The 27331-nt window shown below is 45.6% G+C and overlaps 2 protein-coding genes across 6 annotated transcripts in view; both read right to left on the bottom strand.

The window, feature by feature from the left end:
• The window catches only part of SPMIP6 (sperm microtubule inner protein 6), a 31606-nt gene extending 30084 nt beyond the window's left edge, over positions 1–1522 (bottom strand). Inside the window, exons 1-2 of the mRNA XM_084841315.1 lie at positions 1388–1522; positions 108–181 (exon numbers count right to left, since the gene is read on the bottom strand). Of these exons, the coding sequence (XP_084697441.1) occupies positions 108–181; positions 1388–1522 (209 nt within the window). The remainder of the gene's footprint in view (positions 1–107; positions 182–1387) is intronic.
• A 3354-nt stretch (positions 1523–4876) lies between these two features.
• Positions 4877–27331, bottom strand: part of FAM219A (family with sequence similarity 219 member A) — a 73516-nt gene continuing 51061 nt past the window's right edge. The window contains exons 3-8 of one of the 5 annotated variants that reach the window (XR_014787480.1): positions 21633–21735; positions 15823–15903; positions 14777–14831; positions 13933–14168; positions 10501–10604; positions 4877–5941 (exon numbers count right to left, since the gene is read on the bottom strand). Coding sequence is in view for 2 of the 5 variants with exons in the window: in XM_084832796.1 (XP_084688922.1) it covers positions 14010–14168; positions 14777–14831; positions 15823–15903; positions 21633–21735 (398 nt within the window). In the remaining 3 variants the exon portion in view is untranslated. Of the gene's footprint in view, positions 14169–14776; positions 14832–15822; positions 15904–21632; positions 21736–27331 lie in introns of all 5 variants that reach the window. The other 4 variants (XR_014787482.1, XR_014787481.1, XM_084832796.1 and 1 more) reach the window with 4 other exon arrangements.

Below are 27331 nucleotides of genomic sequence, written 5' to 3'. Positions count from 1 at the left end.
ACAGGCCAGTGGTGGAGTGAATGGTGTTCAGCCTATGCTGGATGTGGATACCCCCCCCCCACAGCAGCTTCATAGATTGGGGGTTCTCCTGAAGCCATGACAGTCACCTGAGGCTCAGGGGGCTGCAGTGGTGCTGAGCACCTTCTACCAGCTTTGGCTGGGAGCCCAGTTGTGCCCCTATCTGGACAGGGGTAACCTGGCTTCCGTGGTCTATGCTCTGGTAACCTCCTGGTTAGATTGCTGCAGTGCGCTCTATGTGGGGCTGCCTTTCAGGACAGGAAGCTGCAGTTTGTGCATAATGTGGCAACCAGATCGATGATGGGACCAGAAGGTCTGAGCATCCAACAAAAATTCTGGTCTGCTTGTACTGATTGCCTCTACATTTCCAAGCCCAATTCAAGCTATGGGTTATAAAGCCTTATATGGCTTGGAACTGCAATACCTGACAAAGTGCTGCTCCTGGTATGAATCTACATGTACACTACGATCAATATCTGAGCCCCACCCCGCCCCTGGGTGCCTCCTCCAAGGGAGGTTTGGAGAATGGTGACAAGGGAGAGGGCATCCCCCCCCCACAGTTATGGAATGCTCTCCCCAGTGAGGCCCACCTGGCACCATCTACACTTTCGTCCATTTAATGCATCAGTTAAATTCTTTACAGTTATCACTGATAATTTTGTCATTTTATGGGATGGTTGTATTTTAGTGGATAATTATTTTAGCTGTTTTAAATTGTTTATATTTTAATTTTACCATAAGTAGCCTTGATTCTCTTTTGAGAAAGGAGTCTAAGAAATCAACAGCAACAACACATGCTTGGTATGGAAAAGGTCCCAGGTTAAATGTCCAACATCTCTAAGTTGGGCTGGAAAAAGCCTCTTGCCTGAGACACTAGAACAACTCTCCCCACATCTGGTGCCTTTCAGATGTCTTAGACTACAACTCCCAGCATCCCCCAGTCACAATGGGCAATGCCTGGAATGCTAGGAGTCATAATCTAAAACGTCTGGAGGGCACCAGATTGGGGAAGTCTGCTTTAGAGGTTCACAGACAGTTTGAAGGTGTTGGCCACCTCTGGCAGGGCTATTGCCCATGCTGGCTGGAGGATTATGGGAGATGTAGTCCAACAGATCTAGAGGACACCAGGTTGGGGAAGGTTGGTTCTGGCTACCAGCCAGGATGAACCACAGTTGGCAAACACCATTGTTGTAACCTGCTCGTGTGACCTTCCCGGGGGCACCTGGCTGGTCACTGTTGTGCAGAATCCTGAACTGGATGGACACTTGAGCTGATCCCAGCATTCCACTCCAAGCCCTGCATTCTGCCTGCACCTTGGAGTCCTTACAACCTACCCCTGGTGGGCAGGCATCATCCTGGGGACTTTTACCTGTGTCAGAAACTTGTTCTCACTCCATAGGGCCAAGGGAGGGTCCTCAAACGACTTCTTCATGGTATTCGGAGGCCGGAAGGAGTCTGCATAGGTGCTGATGGGGGTCTTGGTCTTGCGAGCGAAGAGGAACATCTTGAATTGGGGCCTGGCAAGTCTTCAGAGAACTTGGGAGTCACCGTGCTGGTCACAGGGAGAGCTGGCAGGGCACACGTCATCGGCAGAAGCGGCTTGAGCCTCAACAGCATTTAGTTTGGGAATGTTCCTCCCCTCTGGCTGCCGCGAATGGTGAGAAAAGGAGAGGGGCTCCTCGTGCCGAAGGGGTAAAATTGGCTAGTGTCTTTCTTGAAGCTCAGAGCCCCTCCCAGCAGCCAGCCTTTGCATCACGCGTGATGTCACAGTTGGCAGGAGCAGTGCTGCAGAAGTGGGCAGGAGGCAGCACTGATGGGCAGAAAGGCCCACCTGGATGGTGGGAAGGCCCAAAGGCTTTGAACCCAGAGAGGTGGCCAGTCAGGAGACAAGGAAAAGCTGCCGGCTTCACTCTGAGCCTATCCCCTGTGGCCTCTGGGGGCTCCCCTGCCGGCCTCCCAGCGGAGGACGCTGCTTGGGCAAACCTCTCTCCTTCCTAGGAACATGGTTCTGCTCCCCGACAGCTGCAGCTGCATTTCCTTTTGCTGTGCCGTTTTACCCCTTCAAAATACCAAGTGGCAAGTTGTGCTAGATACAGGCGATGCTAACAAACCCTTTGGCTGAAGCTCTCTGTGCAAAGCGCTTGGGGGAGTGGACACACACGCCAAAAAAAGGAAGGGCAGCGGGAGGAAGAACAGTAGTTGGTGCCTGGCAGGGAACAGCTCCCAGGCAACTGAGGTCATAAGGATGGAGCTGCAGCCCGTCGTCCAGCCATCCCCAACCTGGTGCCCTCCAGATGTGTTTGGACTGCAACTCCCATCCTTCCCAGGCAACAGCCATGCTGACTGGGAACGATGGGAGTTGCAGTCCAACACTGCTGGAGGATACCAGGCTGGGGAAGGGAAGGGTACGTCTTTGGCGCTGGCAATGGGCTCCCTCTAGAGGACCAATGAGCTCTTGCAATGTTTCTGATGCTTCCCACCTCTTGCTTCCATATCAAACGTGTCTGTCAAAGAACCCTGAAGTGCCCATGCATTACAGAGAGTTCTGGGGCATATTCTGTGATGTGCACCAAGTTGTCATGAGATACAGGCCAGGCTTGTGGTGGCCAAGTGGAGCTGCAAGGAAATGCCAGGTGTGCGAGCGCATCCTAGAACGCCCCTCGTGTTCCGTTGCAGCTCCATCATGACGGCTCTTACAGGGCAATCTGTCGCCTACTGCTGAACTCCAGATGGACGAATTCCTCTAAGGCTCCCAAGAGCACCACCCAAAAGTCTCTGCACACTGGCACTAAACACACACATCACTTTGAGGACCATCTCGGGGTGGCTGCAAGTTATTACTTCCCTGCTGCAGAGTCAGTGTGCCAGTGACCCTCACATCATCACAACACAAAAAGAATCCTGGGAACTTGTTCCTAAGAGTGGGTGCGCTCGTTGGGAGAAAGGCTTCACAAAGCACTAGTCTGGTGCGGGGAAGAGAGACACACCAGCCATAGGGCATCTCTGCCCCAGCCTAAAATCTTGCATTTAAAGTGGGGCTTTCTGCTTCCGTTTTAAATGCAGGTTCACAATGACTCCCCTTTTCACACGCTTCCTTCTCCCTCCTTCTCCCCGTATCTGAGTCTTCCATTATCTTTCATTGATCCCGCTTGCCGCTTTTACTGTTTTCACAGCAGAAACTGAAGCGGAACACAATGGGGGTAATTTGATAGCTCATCATCTGTGATCTATTTAAAAACGGGACAAAGGGCATTTAGTGCAGGATAAAAGCTCAGTGTGAAGGAGCCCCCAAATCCGGTATTTAAAACCGGGCTTTCTGCTTCAGTTTTAAATGCAGGATCACAACTGACTCCCTTTACACGTGCTTCCTTCCCCCTCTCCTCCCCGTATCTGAGCCTTCCATTATCTTTAATTGATCTTGCTCCTCTTCTTGCTGCTTTAACTCTTTTGACGGCAGAAACTGAAGCAGAACACAACGGGGAAGTTTGATAGCTCATTATCTGCAATCTATTTAAAAACGGGACAAAGGGCATTTAGTGCAGCAGATGCCTGGGATGATCACTACGTCATGTGAAGAGCCCACAAACTTCTGTGAAGGAGCAGTCTCAATTGCAGGATAAAAGCCTAGTGTGAAGGAGCCCACAGACCTGTTTGGGCATCGATGCTTTTGCTATTACCCTGCAGCAGGGGTGTGTGTGTGTGTGTGTGTGTGTGTGTGAGAGAGAGAGAGAACTGGCTTCTCTGTCTGAAAAACAACAGCCTCTGCTTCAGACAGAATTCAGACACTGGGCTTGTACAGAGCGCGGCAACAGCTGAGCCCATCTCTGCTCAGGGCAGCTCCTTTGCAAATGGATTGGTGCAGCCAGCAACTGCAGGACATTTACCAATGCCACGTGGGGGGAAAATGCAGTATCCTGAATCCATTTCTAGTCTCTCTCCCCCTCCCTGTGCAGTGCATACAATGGACGGAGTGATGAAGCTGGCTGGGGTAGGGCTGGGTTCCAGCAACTGCTCTGCTTCACAGCCTTGTGCCAGCTGTCTTCTTCCAGGCTACGCACCCCTGTAGGGAGGCGAGTTAAAGATGCAACTGTAATGCAGCTACCATAGGCTGAAAATGTCCTCTTCTGTCCCCATCCCTTTTTCCTCGTGTGTCGTGTTTTTTTAATATTGTGAGCTTGCAGGCAGGGACTGTCCTTTTTGCTGACTGTTAGTTGCTCCAGAAGCCTTTTTTGGCTGAGGAGCAGGATAAAAATACTTAAAATAAAATAATAAATAAAATTAAGCTGTTGCACGTGAGCCTCTCAGCTCACAAGTCTGCCACAGTAACTACTGAATGGGAAGAATTAACCACAGAATGTTCAAGGTCAGTACAGCTGCTATAAAGGATACGCAAGGTCCATTTGAGTTGCAATATTTGTTTTCATTGGTACTCTGTTTTTTTTTTTACATTAATATGGAATTTTATTTTTTTATCTTTTATTGTTCACTGCTCTGGAATCTGTCTAGACATGGAGTGGGTATATACTTGTCGTAAATAAATAAATAATACACCTTATATGTGACCTGGCAATAGGAGGTGGCAGATGTGGCAGCAGATGGGCTTGAAAGAGACTGGGCAGTTGAGACAGTAGCAAGTGAGCTAGAAGAAGCAACTCACACCAGTGCCAAGTACAGGAGAGGTTGTGTGCTGTTCATTATGAGGGAAGTGGAGCAGCGAGCAGGCGTCCTGTTCTGAAGTAAAAAGTATCTCTCTCTCACACCTCTTTGGTAGCAGGTCTCTAGTTTTTGGAATAACAATGCAAAAAAGTCATCCCTTCCTCTCCTCCAGTAGTTGAAGGACTCACAATGAGGCTGCAAAGGCAGGTTTCATATGTATGCTTTTTAATATTAATTCTGTTACACTACACACAACCAGTAACAATGATAAATACTGCAATGGAAATGTTAAAAAAATATTATACATGTATCATGTCTTCCAAAAACCACGTTTTAAAAATAAATTAATGCATAAACTTGATGGTAAATAAAGAAACACACATAACCAAACAGATCTGTTTAAGGCAGTATTCTACATGATAGGAAAGAAGGACTGTGCTACATTGTTTGGATTAGAAAAGCAAAAGTTAAGACAAACATTTGCTAGAAGATGGAGGCTGACTTACTAGGAGTGGGCATAAACCAAAAAGAGAATTCCCCAACCCAGCTGTGTGGCAAGGTTAGAGGGGCAGCGATACAACGGATGCCTCCTAAAAGGTCTCCTAGCTGAGCCAAGCTTCAAAACCAAAACATGGTTGTCCAATTAAGCAATAATTTAGGTTGAATACCATCACACATTTGGTAGTTTTACACAAGCAAAGAGTCAGAAACCAATGGGAATTTTAAACTTGGCTCGTGACCAAAGCAGATGATGAGGGCTCTCATAGGGCACTGGGTTTTCTTTAAAACAATCAAAAGAGAGGGTTTTAGTACATGCCCAATCACTTCCCCTTTTCTGCCCCGGCAGAACACAATGCTGAGGAGCGACACTCCTGAAAAATTGGCATTTAAAAAACTGCTTCCATTTTGGAGTGTAGATGCAAACAAATGCATCTCCTCTATACTGCTTTCTCTAGAAGAGTTTACACAAAATCAATCATGGCACATAGTTCAGGCAGGAGAAAATAAAGGTCATGCACTGGATCATGCCTGCCATGTCACAGCAATGCCATGTATGGATGCAGCCCTAATCACGTTGTCTTATTTGGGGTAGGGGAGAGGAAGAGGAGAGAGGACGAGACATGGTTTAATGGATAGTGCAAAAAATAAAATTTGACGGGTTCTCTCACCCATCACAAATTGAAAAGGAACAGCTGCTTCTTGCCAACTTCTTCTGGGGACAGGATCATTCACTTCCTCTAACTGTTTTGTAGTGTCTGCAAAAAAACTTAAAAAAACAAACAAACACGGGGCAGATCTTATCAATCCATTGTTGGGAATAAGGTGCATGTTGGCCAAGTGCCAACGGGCAAATAAGCCAGGACTTCAGAAAGAATTCCACACTCTCTAAGATACTTAGAGAGCAAGATTACTACAATGTAGGTTCCAAGAAACAAAATTCAGTGAAGGTGGACAGGGGACAAATTGCCACCAGTAGCTATGGCCCACACAACCATCTGCAGCTGTGGAAGCAGGACCGGCCAAATAAACAAACCACCCAGGCAGTGGAACTGCCCTGTTTCTAGGGGCCCCAAGGAAACAACGCACTACCTGCTAATTGTGCCCCAGAATTCTCTGAGACACTATGACCCATGCGGTGCAGCGCCTCTCTGGGACGGTACGGGCAGCTGCTGTTTTCTGAGAGGGATGCTTTGAGCTGGTCCTCCTTGCTGGAACCGGGGGGACTGAGTGGGGAAGGAGGACAAGGACGGAGCCAATTGGTTAAAGTCAATAAGCAGACTTAGAGACTGTTCTGCTGCCAGGTTTTTTTTGGTGGGGGGGAGGACACAACAGTAACTCTGAAAATCAAGGTGTGAACAATGGATGTGTGCAATTTAACAAGGTTTGCAATTCTAGGACTAACCACTGGACATGGATACCAAAGTTTACCTGTGACAACTAAATTACAATTTTACTGCTCTTAATGCTGTTTGCCTTCTTCCCCTAACTCTTTTGTTTGCAACATTCCTAGTTCTCTCTACACCTATGTTTGAAAGTGGTGTGGAAAACTGTAGATCTCTGACATTGTGGCCTGTGGTTTGTTTTTCTAACCTCCACCCTACACACAGCACATGAATACAAAGCGGTCCCGATCTTCCCTGTGTACAACATAGACCTGCCCACAGGATGCCACCACATCCCAGATGGCTCTTGTTTTCCAGAACAGCTTCAAATGCCAAACAGAACTGGTGGGCCCTGCCATCCAGAAGAGACTGTTCTCCCTTTATGGAAGGGGTGGAACAGCAGGGAAATGTGCAGGAGGGCCCACATCCTTCCAAACCAGCTCTTCTTTATGTAAAACAATCCTGCAAACAGCAGGAAACCAGCTGCCTCAGACAAGGAAAAACCAGATTGAAACTGCACAGTTGCTTATATCCATGGATGCCCACCTGCACTAGGCAAGGAGGACCCAAATCCTAGCATTCAGATCTGGGTTAATGCTGCCAGAAGCAGAAGGGAGTGCTTCCAAGTGAAGCGTAGGCTGTGCTTCTTTGTGGTAGCTTCAAGAGAGTTCTCAGATACTCTTCTGAGAGCTGACAGCTGCTAACGCTGCACGCAAAGCCACCGGGAGACAGTGTTCATACAAAGTGCCTTCTGGCCTACCTCCCCAGCTGGATAATATCTACATGGTGTTCAGCAGCCACCTATCAGTGCTTGCTCCTGGCAACACCGCAGGGTCCAGTGAGAAGCGTCACAGAAGCTGAGAAAAAGAACTTGGCTCCTCCCTCCGTGCGACACCCATGGATTCACCCGGCAAGCAGTATAGGATCACAAAAGGCGCAGCTCCTCACTCCTGCTGCTCAAGGGACACTGCTAGAGTACAACATTAGAGCAAGGACAGCAGGTGCAGCCTAAAGGGAAGAGGAAACACCTTGAAAGAAGGGAAACCCAGTTTTGTCACTGGGCTTTCTTGCCACTGGAGAGGAAGTCTCTAGGAAGCACCTCTTACTCTAGCCTAGACTAAATCTTCCCAGGGAAGGTTGCACTTGGACAATTTGTTAAGAGTATAACTGTGCCAAGCCAAGAGGAACAGCAAGAAGGGCACAACTCAGATTTAATGCCCCTTCAGGAGAAGGGTCTGAAGAGTGCACAGACAAAAACCAAGGACTTCTAAAAGCTTAGGCAGAATTCTCCAACACTACAACTGAGGGTGCCCCGCTCCACTACAGCCAAGTGATCCTGAATTTGGCACAATCAAGAGTACATTCTTACAGACCCCTAAACGTTCAGCTATATAATAACATTGAAGAAGAATTAGTATGTATTCCAGTTAATTACCATCTACATTTGTTCTCATGTTAAAGTACTGAGCACCTTTGATGGCTCTCCACCCCAGTTCTGCATCCTGGAAACTGGTGCAGCCCTCTTCCTCTGGGGCTAAAACCTTTCTCCCTTCCTCTGGGACTAAAACCTTTCTCCCTCTATTTAACATCATTGCTGTCTATATGAGGTTCTTGGGACGTGGAATCCTGATCACAGCACAGATCATGGCAGCCCCCACAAGGTCACTTCAGCCTTGCACTAAAGATTGTAGCAAAAGAGGGAACTCTGAAATGAAAGAGACTCTAATCTCTTTGTAAGTTTCAGGTGTGGAACAAACTGATAAAGAGTCATCTCAGTGCTTTCTGATGAGAAGCCAAAGCCTTTTAGGATGGAAAATTAAGAAGGCATCAGACATTTGGATGAACAAGGAAAGCACAGACATGTGAGACCAAGTCTCCCTCAAGCGCATGGGATTTCTCTCGGAGCGCCACCCCATCTGGGCTTTTGTGCCAGTTTCCAGTATGAATTTTAATGAGCTGTAACCATAATCTTCATCTCCCTTGATGTCAGGCTACTTCTTAGATCATAATTTGTTAATATGGAAACAACTGTGTCATAGCCAAGTGTCTTATCAGTAAGAGGCAAGCTGAAAGACTTCCTCCATTTCTCCTTAAAGAAAACCCTGGAAATGCCACCATCTCTCTCCCCTACAGGCACAGAAAGTGTTGGATTTGGAAAATACCAGAAGGCTATTGAGTGTGACAGATGAAAGAACTGTAGTGTTGACCAAGAATGGGAAAAATATAAAGTAAACTGCAAGTTACAGACCCTAGAGCAGCCATCTTCCATTTATACTGAGAAGAGGCTTTGTGGAGAAAGACAGATCCCACAATACCAGTCAAAACCATGATCTGAGGGCTCATTTGAATCCTGATGGACAAATCTAACCTGCATGAGCCACCCTAACTTGCCTGCCAGAGAGGTGGGAGCCTTCTAGGTTGCCAACCATCTGCAAAGAGGCTCTTGGATGTTGCAGAACCACAGCTATGATGTGGTTTCACTTTCCTGGAAAATGCTTTGAAATATTTTACTCAAGACATATGAACAAGTTAAGTGCTCCCAACAGAAACACATGTACATGCAGTTCAAAATATGAAGCAAACCCACAGGAATCCTCAAATGAAAGCGAACACCAAGTCATATTTTTGGTGTAATGGAGGAACCTGGACTCTCTTTTCAGCCCAGTTGCGTGTCTGAAAGAGGCCATGAGCAAAAAGATACCAATTAATACTACATTCTGAGCACCAAATCAAAGGGAGTAACAGGCAAACAAAAGGGTGGGGGAGAGGCCTGAAAGTTATAGTGCCAAGTCTAAAAGTCAGCATGCAGCAAGGCATCATTTCATTCTCCCTTAAAAGTAGACACATTTTCACCAGTTTTTGAGGAAAACCTATAAAGGGCTCAGAAAGGAAGCTTGAAACCCAGGAGAAGATAATATTGCAGTTTAGGTTGTTGTGCACACAAATGGGGGGAAATGGGAGGAATCGTCATAAAAAGCATCCCCAGGTGCTGGCTATATCTGGAGGTCCGCATTATTCTATTTTGCTGCTTTCCATGCTTGTGGCTTCTCTCTCCCTCTTATTCCTTAGCTCTGAATGTTCAGGGGGTTGCACTGCTGGGACATCGGAAGCCTGTAATTCTAGTGCAAGGCAGCGCTGCCAGCAACAGCCACACAGAATACATTTTGGGAAAACCATTCACTGGGCTACTGCCTTCTTTCTTTGCCTCCATATGCAACATTTGGAATGCATGCCCCACTCTGGTCTCCCTGGAGTTGCACTGTTAAATAGAAATTGATCATTTCAAATTAGTTGTTTGCTTCTTGTTCCCACTGACCTCTGACCAGCAGCAACTTCCATGATCTTTTGGTGAAGGTATCTGACAAGCCACCTTGAGTGCCATTTTCTTGGTAGAAAGGCCAGCCACAAATCAAATCAAAAAATTAAAAACCTTTCTTCCCCTCCTGTTTTCTGATTACAGATAGACATTCTGGCTCTCCTCAGCATAAGAGAAGAAGGAGCCAGGAAACACTACCTAGTTCAACTAGGATGTGAGCATTCATATGTTTTCTATCGTAAGAATTGTCTTTGCATTATTGGGTCCAGAAAGCATCCCACTGCTAATTGCTCTTCTCTTCTGCCGAAAACATCTGGTGCACCTTCCCCCTCTCCCTCTTCTTTCCTAGCCAAGATACCAACTGTTATTTATTTGGTATCAGCTTCCCAGGCAAGATGCTGTCAAGTTGGGGGCATCAGAGACGCAGAATAGCTTGCAGGTGCAGAAACCAGCAAAGGCTGATGTTTATTTGGGAAAGGAGAATGGAATGATAGCATTCCGATTCCACTGTAGCCTGGACTTTGTGGGTTGGCAAGTGATCCTGCCCTCCTCACTTTTACACCATCAAGGCTGCCTGGACTACAGAAGTGTTACTGCAGAGCCTACAAGCCAGGGAGAAAGACATACCAGGAGGAGGAGGAGGATCCACAGCTCCACTTGCATGCAAAATGTGGTCCTTCTACACTATGCAGTAGGAAGGCTCAGCACTTCCATCAGGCTGGGACCTTATACTGTGGGGAAAAACACAATGTTGAGAGCCTGACTAAGCAGAGCATCTGCCTCCACTCTTCTATGCTGCCCAATGGAAGAAGGGAGCAAGATGTGGAATACTGTCTATATTCCACTTGGGGGCAGTCACATATCCCAGGTTTCACCTCCCAGCAGCCTCGGAAATGCAAAGCCAATGATCTGAGTTCATTAATATGAGGGTAGAAGCTTGCCATCAGTTAAGACTGAATGACTAATGGGGGCTTGCAGATTAAACATACATTTGCAGAATTTAAGCTAGCAGGGATTTACATAGCCTTGTTAGCCATGGGTGAAAACAGGCCCTTCCTTCACACTATGGGACACTGTAATGCAAGCCAGGGAAGCCTAGAAGGGTTTTGAGATCAATATATTGAAAGAACTTGCTTATGGAGAGTATGGCCTTTTGGGAACAAGCCACTTCTTTTCCAAGGCCAGAAATATTTGGGGCAACAAGTTCTCTCCAGGCTACAGGAGCCTCCCAAGTACATTCCCTTCCCTTCCAACCCCAAGAGCACCACAGAGCCATGGAGTTGAAAGCACATCCTCACAACCTGTGGGTACGGCTTTTCTCCCTTTAGGTGCTAAAAACTGAAAGGTGACTGCTTGGAACTGACATGTGGGGCTTTGTAGGGGAGAGAGAGGCTGAGGCCTCTGAACCACTCTTTTAAGATGAACTGCCAAGTCATGATCTAAACTCCTATATTTAAAAGCAGGTTCAAGTTCCCTATAAGGGCCACATGACACGTTACAGTTCTTTAGACATACCCCTAAGACATTTTAAGTGCAAACCTAAAATGGAAAGTGTCAATGCAAACCCAGGGACCACATGCTTGCAAACAGGTGTACCCTATACGTATACTCATCAGAGAGCTGTGCTTGGTTGCAATTCCTGTTAACTGTGGCAAAATCCAAGTTTGCCCTATAATGTGTGAAGTGGCCCCAAGAAATGGCAGCGTAGCAGGGTTTTGGGGAAACTTTCTGAGACAGCCACAAGGGCCTCCATTAATACCATCAGCTTTCCTGATGACAACACTGCATTACTTATTCACCCCACACTCTTGTATCCACCCCTCCTCAGAAAACATACAGACACAAAGCCAAGGAGCAAGGAGAAGCCAAAAGAATGTTTCCATTTTATGACTGCACTGACCTCACAAGTATTGTGCCACCATCAAGGACTCTGGTGCACATGGAGAGGAGCCAAACCTACAGCTGCACTGATGTTTGTGGAAAGCACACATCAGGTAGGCCAGCTCATAGGTAAGCTAAAAAGTGCGTAGGGCATAATATTTACCAATCTCATCCCTTCTATGCACAGATATGGAAAAGGTTAAATTCAAAGCACAGTCCTTTCATAATCCAAAAGGCTGGTGGAAGATCAAATTCAGCTGGGTTGGCTAGAAATAAAAAATATGACAAAAAGATGAAACGTAAGCACTGCCAAAATAAAAAACTCAGGATTGTGTGTGGGTTAACAACTTAAATAAACAGTGTGTGAAAATGGAATATGGATGAACTCATCTCTAGGTAGAAGCTCTCAAAGGGGATTAAGGGGGTTGGACTCAATGGCTTCATAAGTCCCTTCCAACCCTACTATTCTATGATTCTATGAAGCCTCTCACCTAATACAGCTTCTCAAAACCCAAAGTTTGCTCTGTACACCAACACAAGACTGACCTGCATAGCATGTTAAGATACGTAGTAGGCCACCATACTATATTGGATAGAAGGAGACTACAATCCACCTTTTGTGCTCATAAATGGGAGGCTTATTAGATCTGTGACAATTCACAAGTACACCTCAGGTGAGAAATGCTGTAGCAGACCTTCCACAAAGGACAGGAAACTTGGCATTGACAGGAACAGGCAAGCTATTGAAAGAACACTTGAGTTAATGGCATTTGAAGCTTGGCCAATAGAGCCCTCTAAAAAGGAACAGATTCAAATCATGAATGTTTGGGAATTTTTAGAACTCACAGAACTTGACACAGCCCATATTTAGCAAACACAACAACAGAGCAGGGAGCCATGTCCTGTTAATCTGTTTCCTGCATTGCTCCATTTCACCCGTGGTCTGTGGCCATACAACTGCTGGAGAAGCTATCCCAAGCACGACATTTACTACCAATGCTGATGACTAATGGGACACTTCTTGCACCAGTCTGTTAATGTTGGCAGCATGCTAACAGCATCCAACAGCAACACAGGCACTGTATTATGACTGACAACACCAAAGCCAGTCTCTTTGGCTCTATGGCACCAAAATACATACCACCCCTTTTCTACTACAGAAGTTTTAATTTTGTGACAATTAAGGAACCCTAAGCTCTGGGACTGGCCACCTGACACTTGAGAGTGGAAGTGTTAAAAATAAAATCCAGCCACTAATGTGTTTGGGGGGCATTCATTTGGGTCAACTTCTCAAGCACCCTCTCTTGAATGCACAGAGCCCTCGATGCAAACATCACTGCTCCTCCCATCTCTGGGATAAGCCCCACACAAGGCAAGGCTGTGGCAGGGCACGTGCTTGGCCAGCAGCTCTTGAGCTACAGCATCTCTTTAGGCACTAAACTGTCAGACACAGACTTTCCCCCCATTTTTAAATGCCATACAAATGCTTCTCCTCAGCTTCCATTCATGGGAACTTCAGGTGACACTTTTGATCCTGATAGATGATGTGATTTTTCATTTTCTCGTGGTAGGGTAGGATTTTAGACCACAAACATAAACAAACCAACAAATAAGACTGGACTGAACCTCTGGATAGACTTAATAGACTGTGCGCTGCATTATATTACACTTAGTGTTGCTTATTTGGAAGCATGTTGTAAATGCCACTTTCATTTCGTTTGCATGTTGCCTACGTATAACTGATGTTAATTCATCCTGGCCCTTATCAAGGACCCTGTACATCATTCCTGCTCCCATGTCCCTATTCAGGGTCAGTCCATCACAGAAGAAACAGGCTCCCCAGAATGAATTTCACCCCATTATTTCCTTCCTGGTCCAAGATTTTGCATTTCAGACTCTGGTCTCAGCTCCTACAGCTCGTATGAACTGCGAGAGGTTGGGGTCCCTGTGGCAGCCTCATCCGGTTCCACTTCCCCTGCCCCCAAATCCTGCATATGACTCTTACAAGCTGTGCCCAGGGCCAAAGGGAGCCAGTGGACCTTCCTGACCAAGGATCCACCTCTGGCACCTTACAGCTCATTCACTGCAGTTTTAAATAAAAATGAGAAGAGGATCATAAAATGAGTACTTTTTTTGGTTTCTCCTGGCTCCATGAACACAAAGAGGTGCACGTCCTACCATAGGAGGAAGCAATGGCTGTTACGTTTTACAGTTATAGTGGAAAGCGCTGGTCGCCCCTTGCCAGGCTTCCATCATTACTGAATGTGGCAGGCAGTGGAGGAGGTGGCTTGACAGCACATGCAAGTGGGGTTGACCGACTTCGGGGGGATCAAGTCCAGGTCCTCATCGTCCGGGATCTCATCTAACCGATAGCCGTCCTTAAGCAGCTGGATGTTCAAGTCCTGGTTGATCTGCTGCAGACAAAGAGTCAACGAGTCAAACAACTGGCCATCCAACCCCATCTCCAATGTCCAACAGAACGTGGCTGAACAATAATGTGCTAAATGGCATCTGGCCCAGGTTTCAAGAGACGGCTACGAACAAGGAACCACATCTCAGCTCTGGCACCCATACGCTGCATGTATGATGTCCCAAATTCAAAATTTAAGCATGACTGCCTAAGTTTAGCTAGCATTTACTTGTTTTGATTAGCAACTCATTTCTGCAGAAAATTTAGAGTTCTCAGACAAGAACACACTTGCTGGTAACATCTGAGCCTCTAAAGATCTAAGTGGGTTATGTAGTGAGTCCAACATGGTATCCCACTCAGGTAGTGGCTGGCCCTAGGACTGCTTAACCTATGTGATGAAACCTCATCAGGTCCCTTCAGGCCGTTCTCTGGATTTGGGCTGCAGAAATATGGGTATGACCAGATGCGTCAGCCAAGGAAAACCAGCACCAGTGCATGCCACCTTTTTTTAAAAAAACAGCATTCAACTGTTTACATCCCTTGCCCTTTGAGAAATGGAAGGGCATTCCTTAGCCTTAGAAAGAGGACTGAGTTGAAGGAAGCAGAACTCACCTCAGCTGACGAATATCCCGAGGAGGAATATCTCGACATGTCGAAGTCATCATCGCTGCAGAGGAAGACAAAGCACAATGAGGAGAGGGAACCTTTCACACACATGGACTTCACTAGCATTCAGAGTGCACATAAGAGCAGCCCTGATGGAAAACAACAAGGCGGGTCCTTCTAGACAAGCCTGGTTCACCCAGAGATCTCCAGGGAGCACACAAGCAGGGCAGAAAGGTGGTGGATGGCCTTCTCCTGCTTTGTCCCTAGCAACTGGTATTCATTTAGAGCAGGGATGGAGAACCTTTGCCCTGCGGACCAATGTGGCCTGCTGGGAAAGCCTGTCTGGCCTACAGGGCCCCATGCGAGGCCCCTCCCTCTCCTTTAACCCCCTCCCCATCAGGAAGGAGAGGGGCATGACAGTGACTAGGCCACGGACAGTCCCCTTCACTCCTCCATCAGAAGACGATGGAGGAGGGAAGAGGACCGAGGCAGAACGATTGCTTCATGCTTGCCTCTGAACACAGAAATGCCCCTATGATGTCAGGGGATGGGGCTTCAGGGGAAAGGGGGCAGGGCTTTGGGAGGAAGGATCATCTGGCCCCTGGGCGGTAAGCCAGACAGGAATCTGGTTCCTGTGGGCTAAACTGTTCCCCACTCGTGATTTAGAGGTACACTGTGCCCAAACTAAAGGGTTCCGTTTAACTCTTGTGACTAATAGCCACTGTCAGGTGTCTCCTACATGAGTTTGTCTAACCAGTTTTAATGCCATCAAACTTGGTGGCTGTCATCACACCTTGCTGCACTGAATGCATTTACAATGTTACAAAAAAAATGTTGTTACATGGCCGTCACAGTGAGCTGTAAGACCATGTTTAGAAAAGTGAAAGTTGTTACTGCTGCAACCCATTAAACAGCCCTCCCCGACCTGGTGCCCTCCAGTTGGATTACAACTCCCATCTCCCCCAGCTAAGATGGCCATAAAATGACAACTGTTGTTTACTGTATGCAAACAAGCAATTATAATTTAATGTGCCAATTATCCCATTCTGTACCTGTCTGTGTCCAGCGCTACCAATGGCTTTTCATCAGGACTTTGATCTAATGAAGAATAGCCTTTATTGGGAACAACCAGCCTGAAACAGAAGACAACACCATTGCATAGATTACCACGTAAACCTTGAAAGCACAAGTTAAGCAAGGATTAAAAGGCTGCAAAGCTACCCGGCTTATTTCCAACTGCAGTTCAAGTACTCTTCAAAGGCAGCCCCATGTATAAGACATTGCAGTAGTCTAATGTCCAGATGCTAGACAGCTGACTGGGATGGGTCAGATGGACTATTTCTTACAAGTTGTAAAACAGCTTCACTGGCTCCCAGTCTGTTTCTTAGCCCAATCCAAAATGCCGTCTTGCACCTTTAAAGCCCTGTAAGGTTCTGGAGCTGGGTAACTGAAGGACTGCCTCCTCTAACATGAACCTGCTTGATTGTTAAGATCTTCATCTCATGCTCCTCCCACCAAGAGAGATTAGGCGAGCGGCTAGCTGTGGCGGCCAGCTCAAGGGATGCTCTCCCCAGGAGACTCATCCGGTGCCAAATTTAATACCTTTTAGACACCAGGTGAAGACCTCTCTTATTACTTTGGCATTTAACCTGCAATTCTAGTGATGCTATCTGCCAATTGTTTTAAAACCTGCTGTTTTAGTATTGCTTTTTTAAATTGTAAACTGCTTTGATTTTTTTTTATACATTGAAACTGGGGTAAATGTTTTAAATACGTGTTTTGTTAACTTACAGACTCATTACATATTCACAGATTTAATTTAAAAGAAAAAGCCACCACAAAACCTCTCACCCTCATGGTTGCAGAAGATGCTTATAAAACCCATAAAATGTTGTAAGAACTTTAAAACAAAGACTAACACTTTTATTATGGCATAATAAAAATTATTATTGCATAATCTCTCATGGACTAGAGTCCATCTTGTCAGACACATGAAGTGCTATCCTCAGCAGATACACACACACGCACGCACGCACGCACGCACGGACAGACAGGGAAAAAGGGTAAAACACTGAGGGACAAATGACAACAAAATGCAAAAGGCCAATTCAATGAAGTGACCATTCAGAACAGCCAGTAATTGGTAATAACACCACCATCCTAGCATAGCTGAGTTAATCAACACTTGGAGCGGGACAGTAAATGTGAGCCCTTGCCCCAGTCTAGGGGGAGCCACAGCCTGTGACACCGACTCTGAGTCAGACAGGGAAGATACAGAGCCAGGCCCAGCCGTGGGAGCCAGGCACCTGAGAACTCAGTTCCACCAGGACTCCCACTGGCTTATGAACTTTGAGGGGGTGAGAATCAGGACGCTGATATGGCCTATCGTCCACAGCTGGAAGACCTGACCTTGCTGGAGGCCCCTGCTTCTCGACTAGGGATGTCTTCCATGGGAACAGGGCAGCAGCAGCAGGTCTGTGCAGGAGAGGGAGTTTTGGAGGTGTCTCCTTTAGTGTGTCGCCAACTAAAGAGGGTGGTTCAGAGGCGTCTTGGGAGGTGCAGCAATTGCCCGAGAGCCCCGTTTTCCTGCCAGAATTGAATGGCCAATAGTGATCTTTAGTGGCCACTTCCCTGTATTTAAACCAGTGAAACCAGCAGTAGACTTCGTGGGAAACAACGCTTTGGAAAGCTTCCTGGTTTCACTGGAACTGTGAACTTATTTTGGATTTATTCTGTGTGCAGAACCCAGGGCTGATTGGGTCATTGCTGTGATGCTCAGGAACTGATTCTTGTCAGGGAACTATGCTATAATCTCTTAACTGTGGATCTTTACTGGGATTGTAAAGGCTTATAGCTAATTACTGGAATTTCTACAATAAAAGGTTTTACTGTGACTGGCACCTCGGCTCTGGAAAGTCAGTTTCCGACAGGAAACATTTTTTGGTAATGGTTTTCCATCTTTGTGGAATGTAAGCCATGCAGCTGATGATGAAAAGGTTGGTGACATTTTGCAGATTGCTCATTAGTAGCATGTCCCTCATACCACAGAAAATCCAGTTACACAATCAGTATCTCTTCTCTCCCCTAGATTGACACAATTATATTCATAACTGCTGAGCTACCTCCTGTACAACAGAGTTTTAAACTCAAGAATCCATTGATGGGACACTATTATGAAACATACTTTATGAATGCAAACAGTGACTATTTCGGCACAGACGCATTTTAGAAAAAGAGGGTCCAGTGAGGCACCAGGTAACAGCAAAACACTTCTCATTACAACCATTTTCCAGCTGACTCACAGGCCATGGCAGCAGTTCTCTCTACCTTTTTAGGGGCATTTTCCCACTCAAGAGTTCTTCCCACAATACCTCTTCTATATAAATCAAATTTCAAAGAGAGAAAGTAGATCCTTGGCATTCTTTGGGTGCAGAAAGAGATTTCTCTATCCTTGTAGGAGTTCTATCCAAAGCTCTCATTCTCTTCAACAGATGCACAGTATTTTCATGTATAAAATATGCAAAGGCAGGCACTTTGGGAATATTACCTTTCCATTAATTATTTTTCCATTAATTACTTCATAAAATCATCATTAGTGCTCAGTTCTGAAACACTTTCCACAGTATTTAAATCCATTTTAGAATTAACTACCAGTTTCTTCAACCATAAACTCTCTTCACACTCTCAAGATTCTGCTATAACCCTCAGAACTGGAAACATAACGATTCTTGAAATGGAATACTGGAATTGTCATGATTCCAACAAGAGCACCAAAATCACATGGAACTGCCTTAATAGCTGAGAAGCCCACTTATATTTCAAAGAATACTTTGAAAAACCAAACAAAAATAGGGGAAAACACCAAATTCAAAGCCTGGAATCAATCTGACATTTACATTTATTTGTTCTCTAATGGCTGGATAGGTTAAGGATGTGGCAGGACCCACCAGCTGGGTGGACCTCTAAGTGCAATTTTCGCATTCAGTACGTGTCTCATGCTCCTACTGCTCTCATAAGGACATGCTGACAAACTCTTGGCCCAATCAGAACAACAGAGGCTACTGAATCAGACCAAGGTGGGCACATTAAGTCCAGGAAGATACCAACAGTGCCCAGCCAGATGCTTTCATGAAGCCTACAAGCAGGGCGCCAAGGCAACGGCAGGGAAAGACTGTTGGCTTCCAAATAAACCTGCCCATATGTAGAGCTCTTCTTCAAGTCCCCTGCCTATGGAGGTGAGGCAGATAGTGACCTGAGATAGGACCTTTTTGGTAGTGGTGCCTTATCAAATGCCCTCTAAAGGAGGTGTATTTGGTGACAACTCATGGGATCAAAGACTTGGAAGGGACCGCAATGGTCCCAATGCAGGAAACCCACTACTACAGCATCCCTGATAGGTGGCCATCCTGCCTCCATTTAAACACTGGTAACAAAAAGGAGAGTCCACTGCCTTCTGAGGCAGGCTGTTCCACTGTCTAATAGCTCGTACGATCAGGAAGTTCTTCCTAATCTTTAGTTGAAATCCTTTTTCATGTAATTTAAACTCCTTCAGGTCCTACCCTCTGGAGCAAGAGAAAACAAAGTTGTTCCATCATCTATGTGACAGCTTTCAAACATCTGTAGATGGCTATCATATCACCTCTTTATTGTCTCTTCTCCAAGCTAGCATACCAAACTCCTTCAGCTTTTCCACACAGGACTTGGTCTCTAGGCCACTCACCATCTTGGTCACCCTCCTTTGCATACATGCCAATGTGTCAATACTGTTCTTGCATTGCGGTGCCCAGAACAAGACACAATACTCCAGAGGAGGTTTGACCAAGACAGAACTGAGTGGTGACGCTACATCTCGTGATCTGGACACTATGTATCTGTTGAAGCAGCCTAGATTGCATTTGTTTTATAACTTGCCACATTGCACCGTTGACTCATATTTACCCTCTGGTCTGCAAAAACCCCTAGACCAGGACTGGCCTTGTCATTAGGCAGAATGAGACAAGTTGCTCAGGTGGCAGATTCTGGCTGCTTTTCAAAAGCGGTGCCTGGCAAGATCCCCCTGTGTCTTCTCCAAAAAGCTGAATCAACAAAAGCAACAAAGCTTTGTTTTAAGTGTGGTTCTACATTTAAGGAACCAGACTGCAATGGGGAGAGAGGAAAGGGAGGAAGAAATAACTGTGATGTGGAGGGATCATAAAAGAGGAAGAGGACCTGTGGGAAGCTGTTGGGATCATGGAAGAAGGGGGGGGGGTCTAGTTCATTTGGTCCAGTAGTAAGGAACTGTTTGGAGCTGATTCACACCTGGAGTCTGGAGTATATGACAGTCCTCCTGTGCACATTTGCTCAAGGTGAGGTGTCACTGGAACAAGTGGCACTTCTGGGTAAGCAACATGGATAGGATCAGGCTTCATAAACGTAATTCCTCCTGGGCAAATGCACAACAGGGATGGGGCAAAGTGCACATAAACCCACAGGATGTACAGTAGCTTATGGCAAATATTTATCTCTGCTCTTTGAGTTTTGGGAGCCCATCTATTTGGCTGGAAGGGGAGTGGAAGGAGGCAGCGCAAAGTGCAGATTATGTTTGCTCTACCTACTAAGCTGAAATGAAATGTTCCTTTAAAACCAGTTAAATGCATGTTCAGGGTACTATGCATCTAAACGGGGGCATGGGGGGTGCAGTTTGCTGCTCTGCCAAAGAAAGCAAAATGTCCTGGGCTGGCCCTGCCCTAGGCCCTTTTCTCATGTCAAGCCCAGTGTTAGCCATCATGTATTTGCACATCTGATTCTTCCTACCAACATTTATTTATTTATTAATGACATTTATACCCCACCTTTTTTCCTCTTGCATGGAACCCAAGACAGCTCACATGGTCCTCTTCCTCTTCTCCATTTTATCCTCACAACAACCTTGTGAGGTACGTTAGGCTGAGAGTCAGTGACTGGCCCGAAGTCCCCCAGGGAGCGTCATGGCTGAGTGGGGACTAGAACCCGGATCTCCCCAGTCCCAGTCCAACACGCTTACCACTGCACCACACTGGCTCTCATATTCCTTGTTCTGTTATCTTTTAAATTAACTGTTTTAATCTTGTCTGGCTCTGTCTTTATTTGGCATTATCATTGTCGTTGCTGTTCTGCCTGTTTTATAGCCATTACTGTGGTGTTGTGAGAAGGCTTTAATCATAGATTTGTTAGCTGCTCTGGGAACTCTTGTGGGGTTGAAGAGTGCGGCATACGTGGATGAAACAAACAATCCTCTCCCCTGCTGCTTCTGACACCTGCCCCTCAGCAGTATTATGGGTATATTGCCTTTGAACCAATATAAACTATCTGTTATGAACTTGTCTAATCCCCTTTTAAAGCCACCTATTCCAGTGGCCATTGCCACATCTCAACCCTACAAAGAATTGTGCACGAACAAAAGACATGCCTGCCCCTTTGGCTGCCTACTCTGAGAGGAGTTCAGAAGACAGCAACAAGGGAGAGGAACTTCTCAGTGGTGCCCCCCAATTATGAAATGATCTCTCCTTGACCTGGCGCTATCTCTTTGGCGCCAAGTCAAGACCTTTCTCTTTTCCCAGGCATTTGATGAGTTTTAATCGATCCTGGATTTGTCTTATGGTTGATTGCTTGAAGTTGTTTTAGAGATATGTTGTCTGCTCAACATATGACTGTCATGTCTGTTGTACCGTCTGCTCATGTTTTTTTTTATGTAAATAGCTTTTAACCTCTGTTTACTGTATTTTTAATGTTTTTCATCTTTATAAACCACCCAGAGCTTTGGCTATGGTGCGGTATAGAAATGTAATAAATAATAACAGAAAGACCGCTGGTGTAATTGCTTCAATGCTATCAAGAGCTCTACCTTGTTCGTGCCATCACGTTGTTCTTCTTGGGCTGTTGGTTAACGGGGCTCCCCAAGTTGCCATTTTTCAGAGACCCCTTACGAGCCAACTCTCTCTGTTTCTCTGCAGAAGAAAGGAAGACATGAACACATGGTTTAGTGATGCTGCTTCTCCTTGTGAATCCGATTCATTATCTAGTAAGGATAGCCAAAGTGATCCATTCGTCCTTCTGCAAGAGGGATGAGAAAAGGTACTGTCTCTCTCAACCTTCTCTTGCCATTCCTGCTGTACTACAAACCAAGAATTACAAATTTGGGAAACAAAGGGTACAAACCTCATGTTTTTGTCTTGTTTTTGTTTCTTGAACACGAACTCCCGTGTGACCAAAAGAAAAGACTGTTTTGACACATAACACAGAAACTGGGTATTTCACCATCTGTGAAATATCATCAGGAACAGTGTTCAGTGGTGGCCCAGTATCTTTGAGAGCCCCTTTGCCATGTCCCCAGCTCGGCGGTTTCTAAACAGACCATGAAGACATATTTTGTCAAGCCTGATTAATTTTATGCTGGCTCCATTTATTTTAACTGATAGTATTAGTATGCATTCTATTGTTTGCATCTTTATTTGTAGGCTGCATTGGGATAGAAATACTTAAAAATAAATATAATTACCCTTGATAAGGTCTCTCCTGTTTATCATATCCCAGACTTATGTGCCTGTCTGAGGGAAGCTTCATATGCGACACCTCCTACATGGAGATAACCCAGACGGTTTCCAAACACACGTTACTGGACTGACACAGCAATTGCTTACACATTTTTCACTTGATCATTTCCTTTGATTAACTGCTACAAACATGCACAATGTATTATGATTTTGGAGATTAAGAAATTGTCCCGGGCATGCAAGCAGCTAAAAAGGGCATGGCAAACTTCAACAAAGGGTGGCAAAGCATGTGTTTTCACAATTCTGTGTGGCTTGTTTTTACAGGAGCACGATACGGAGGTGAAAGGAAGGGCAACACAAGGCTTCAGGGAATTACAAAGCCTTTTGCTTCTCTCCAGTGGTTGTCAGAAAAAGGAAAGCGAAAGCCCCCAGTTGTTTTCCTGATATCCTCCTTTGCTTTTCATTTGGAGGAGAAACACAGTCATTTTTCGCTCAATGTGGAATGCAGCTGGATCCGCCCTGGGAGAACCATGCACTTCACGATGCCCGCCATCCACAGGTTGGCAGCCAAGTAAAATAATTTGGGACAGCAGGAATTCCGCCTACAACCCTGCTGCCAGCCATGACCCTACCCAGGTCACATCCCATAAGAATAAGCTTTTTTTCCCCTTCTAGCTCAAGCAGGCACAATCATCCTTATGAGGAAGCAAGCAGGATTTAGTTCCTCGTTGAATGATATGCCAGCTAAGTTCGGAGCAATGAAATGGGTTATTTGTGACAAATAAAACACCTGTCATTATGACAGGTGATGTGTGTACAGGGTAGGGGGGAATGCTGACATTGCAAAGACACCTGGGAGGGGGGCAGTATCTCTTGACACGCATCATACACAGGAATACACTGCACCACACCCACCCTCTCTGCAGGATCCCTGTCGGTGTGGACTCAGCCATCGTTGTCAGGGTGAAGGATCAGGCTTTGCCTTAGCTACAACAGCAGGCCCAAGCCCAGGGTTTCCTTTTCCCAACGGGCACTAATGGAAGCCATTCAGTGATATGGACGTAAAAGGAGACCACTGGTGGTGGAGGGCTTAATCTGCTCCCTGACCCTGCAGCCACTGAGAATCAGGCCTGCTCCTACCTGCAGGGACAACTCCAGGTTTTTGTGGGCCCCTGAGCTTCACTGGCCCCTTCAGCACTGCCCCTCTTCCTTGTGCAACCACAACTGTTGCTCTCTGGCCCCTCCCCACTGACCCTCTAAGTTCACTCAAAGCCCAGTCATTTGTATTTCAGACTCGTCTGCTTTTTCCATTTCTCATTTGTGCATTGGCAGGTGCTGTATGAGGTGTTCCAAATACCAGCAGTATTTCTGAGAGACGTTGCCTCCTGGAAGCCCAAGAAGTTCTTAATATTTCTGAAATGCCATTCCAAAGAGGCATCTGTGGCGATATTCTGCCAACATTGAGCCACGTGTTTCTCAAATTTTGAGCCTTGCACTCCACTGAGTCCCTTGTATAAGCTGCCTCACCCCCAGAACCTGCACATCTTCTGCAGAGGTTCTTGGATTCTGACATGGGCCAGTGTGGGGAGAAGGTGGTGGCCCATCAAAGCTGCAACCAGACAAACCATAGTGCCCTTATTATTCCTAACACCACTTTTCAAAGGAGGATGCCAAGCACCAGTACTGCGGTGATCTGTATACACCCAGCTACAGAGAAGCTACATCATCACACTATCATCGAGATACCATTCTGAACCCTCTAATGGGCTCAACATACAGTATCACATCAACGCTGTATTATCTCCACACTGCAGGAGTGGTGGTAGCCTAGAATCCAGTGGCCAAGGCCTGTCTATTTAAGATCTTTGTACTTAAAAAAAAAGAAAAGAATTTAACTGATTGGGCATTTTATGAAAAGGCGATGTCCTGCATGCAAGTTCACTGCTGAGGGAGGATTGAATCAGGGTCTTCCTGCCTCAAACCTCACATGCTTAACCACTCTTTTGGAAGGTGCCATAAGGAAGTGAACTAGAAATCAGAAATCAGGAAAGAAGTGCAAATGTACAGAAAATCAGTACTGTAACAATATAATAATTTATAAAACAAAGCTAAAATTCTCAGCAAATGGTACAAACAAACATAGGTAGATTGGTGAACAAAAAATTGAACCAACTTCAAAATGTACAATATACAAAAGGTATTGATGAGCAAATGAACCATATCATGACCTTGTTACACGTTTTCAGTCTCAAGTTACAAGGGAAATCTTGCTGTTTGCCAAATGTATTTCAGCTGCATAATCTTCTTTAGTGGCAGATTTACAAAACTTCAAATACTGGCTTCAGCATGGATCTAGAGAACCCAATAGCCAAACTAGAATCACTCAGGACATATGCATATAGTTAGAGTGGATGCAGTGAAACACTCCTCTATTCAGGCATGTAAGTTCTGAATGAAAATTTCACATTCAATTGTTGAAGCAGCAAGAATCACTTCAATTCCCATCCATCTTCAGGGAAATTATCTTCACTATCAGTCCTCCTCCCCTAAGGATCAAGCTTCACTTGAGCATGGGCTGTGTAAATGGTGCACTCAGATGCCAACTACAACATGCCCTCTAAATTTGCTACCTAGCAGACAGAAATTTGGCAGGTGAGAAGGTAAGAACAGCCACACTGGACAATGCACTTAAGACATAACTGTATTGATATTTAACTTGAATATATTCAACTACTGAGTTATGCTTTTCAGTTCTACAGTGAGGGAAGAGTGAATTGCTGGCTGGGCCAATGTTCACTGTTGCTGTAGTCAGATACAGTGCAAATCTTAAAAGAGCTTGCTCTTACACTCCCCCTCCCTCCAACACATTCTAGTGAATTAGGCAGGACCAAGTGGGGGAAGAGCTCCTTTTCGGGATATCCATCAGGAGAAAGGAAAGCGCAGCAGTTAAGCCATTTTCTGAAAGGCTGATTAGTCAGGTTAAGTTGCTTAAGAAATTAAAAACTCCTTCTAGTGTACGTCTGAGGAATCAGATCAATAAATTGGTATTTAGGGAAATGGTTGTTCCATTCTTCTTCAGGATTCTTATTGCTTTTTATCACTTCAGTTAACCTGCTGAAAGAAGCCAACTGCAGACAGCACTCAAGGGGCTTCTTACCTTCTCTGCCAAACAATTAAGAGTTCTTAAAAGTGTTCAAGCTGTTTATCAGGCTACACCACTCTTGATCTATCAGGCTTGGAACAGTGACATTTTGTCCCAGCACATTATCCATCATTTCTGTTCTGACTAAAGAGCTTCACAACCCTCCTTTTATGCTCAATCTGGGCAAGAGGAAATCCAGATCTTTGAAACTTGCACTCCTGAAGCTTGCATTGAGGTAGATCATGGCTGTAACCCAGGGAAAATTCAGTGCTTAAGTCTGATTGACTGTAATAAGTCTTACACATTAATACTTTTCTCTGAACTGCTCCCAGTGCAGAGAGAAGAGCATCTCAGCAGCGCAGTGACTGTTTGGGGAGGGGGAGCAACCCTCAAATAGCCTAACAACAGGCCTTGGGTTATTTGAGGGCTGCTGCCACCTGGCTGTGTCACTCTTTGAAGACCAGCCCAAGCCCCACATGCTAGCCAGTGGCTCCCCACTGTTTCAGTGAAACAATAGAAATAAACAACATAGATCTACCTGTATCGTTACCTTTAGCGGTATTTATTACACTTCTAAACTTCCCAATGACCCAAGTTCTCTGAGTGATGTACAATATATCAAAAACAAAAAATACAAAATAATAAAAATGAATTCAAACAACACATAATAAAAACAAGATAAAGCCAGCAGCAAAGAGTAAACACAATACAGCACATAAAAACACAGTAAACCTAGCAGCAAAATAAAAGTGCACTGATCTAAAAAACCCTAAAAATTTAACATGCCAGGGAAACTGAAAAGAGCTTTCCCTGATGCTGAAAGGTCTACAATGTAGGCACTAGGCAAGCCTCTCTTGGGAGGGCATTCCACAGATGCGGTGCTATCACTGAAAAAGCCCTCTCTCCTGGAGCCACCCATCTCATTTGTGGGGGTAGTTGGAGGAGGGCCTCCGATGATGACTTCACGGTCTGGGCAGGTAAATATGGGAGGAGATGTATGCCCACCTTGACCCACACCTCAAGCCTCTGCCACCATCTTCACTGCCATCTTCTCCTGCTTCCTCTGCCCCTCCAAAGGTCCCCAAGCCTAGCAGGGGAAGAAGGACAGGGAGGTGGTATAGGCAATAGCCAGAGGCCATGGCTCCTCAGCGAAGCACCATGTTTCCACTAAGGAATGCTGAGGAACGCACGTCCCTGTGCACCTGGTGAAAATGTGACATTACTCTCATCCATTACCTGAATGCTTGCTTTAAGCTTGCACAAAATATTAATCCTTTGTGCATTCTTGCTTGGAGCAAACGAAGGATGCTTATGCATCCCTAGTTGACATTTCTGAATACTTTTCAGCAGCAATAATCCAATCCAGATATTACAAAAGCATGAAGAACTATGGCAAGATCATCCTCTTCCCAAGAGAGAAGGCATCTGACACTTCAGAGATGGTAAAAGATGTGGCATGGCACAGGGATGACCAGTAGCACCCCATACCAACATGGGGCAACGGGCAACATTGTTCTGGGTGCCAGAACTGCTCAGCCTACACTCCCTTCACAGATGGTAAAAAAAAAATCAGAACATCCCAGGAAAAAGAGCTTCACAGTTATGGAGAACATGCTTTTGGGCATGCCTTGGACATGAGGTACAACACCCAAAGAGATGCAACATTTGAATGTTAAACCTCACATGTAACTTCTGAACACAAATTCTACGATTTGCAATATGCGTATCTTCTTCCACAATTCAGGCAACCACTCCCAGAGGACTGCAAAAGAAGATGGCCCCCACCACAGAAATCATTCATTAATCAGCAGCCTTAGCCAGGTCTCCAGAGGTGAAAGATGACTGCACTAACCCCAAAGTTCTTTCTCGTAGGCCTGGCTTTTGTCGGAAATGCAATCTTAGATCTAA

The sequence above is a fragment of the Heloderma suspectum genome, chromosome 2 (genome assembly GCF_057233095.1).
Source record: "Heloderma suspectum isolate Gila_16-S chromosome 2, 16-S_ref, whole genome shotgun sequence".
Classification (NCBI taxonomy): domain Eukaryota; kingdom Metazoa; phylum Chordata; class Lepidosauria; order Squamata; family Helodermatidae; genus Heloderma; species Heloderma suspectum.
Note: the sequence above shows the minus strand (reverse complement) of the source record. Positions and strands in the feature narration are given on the sequence as shown.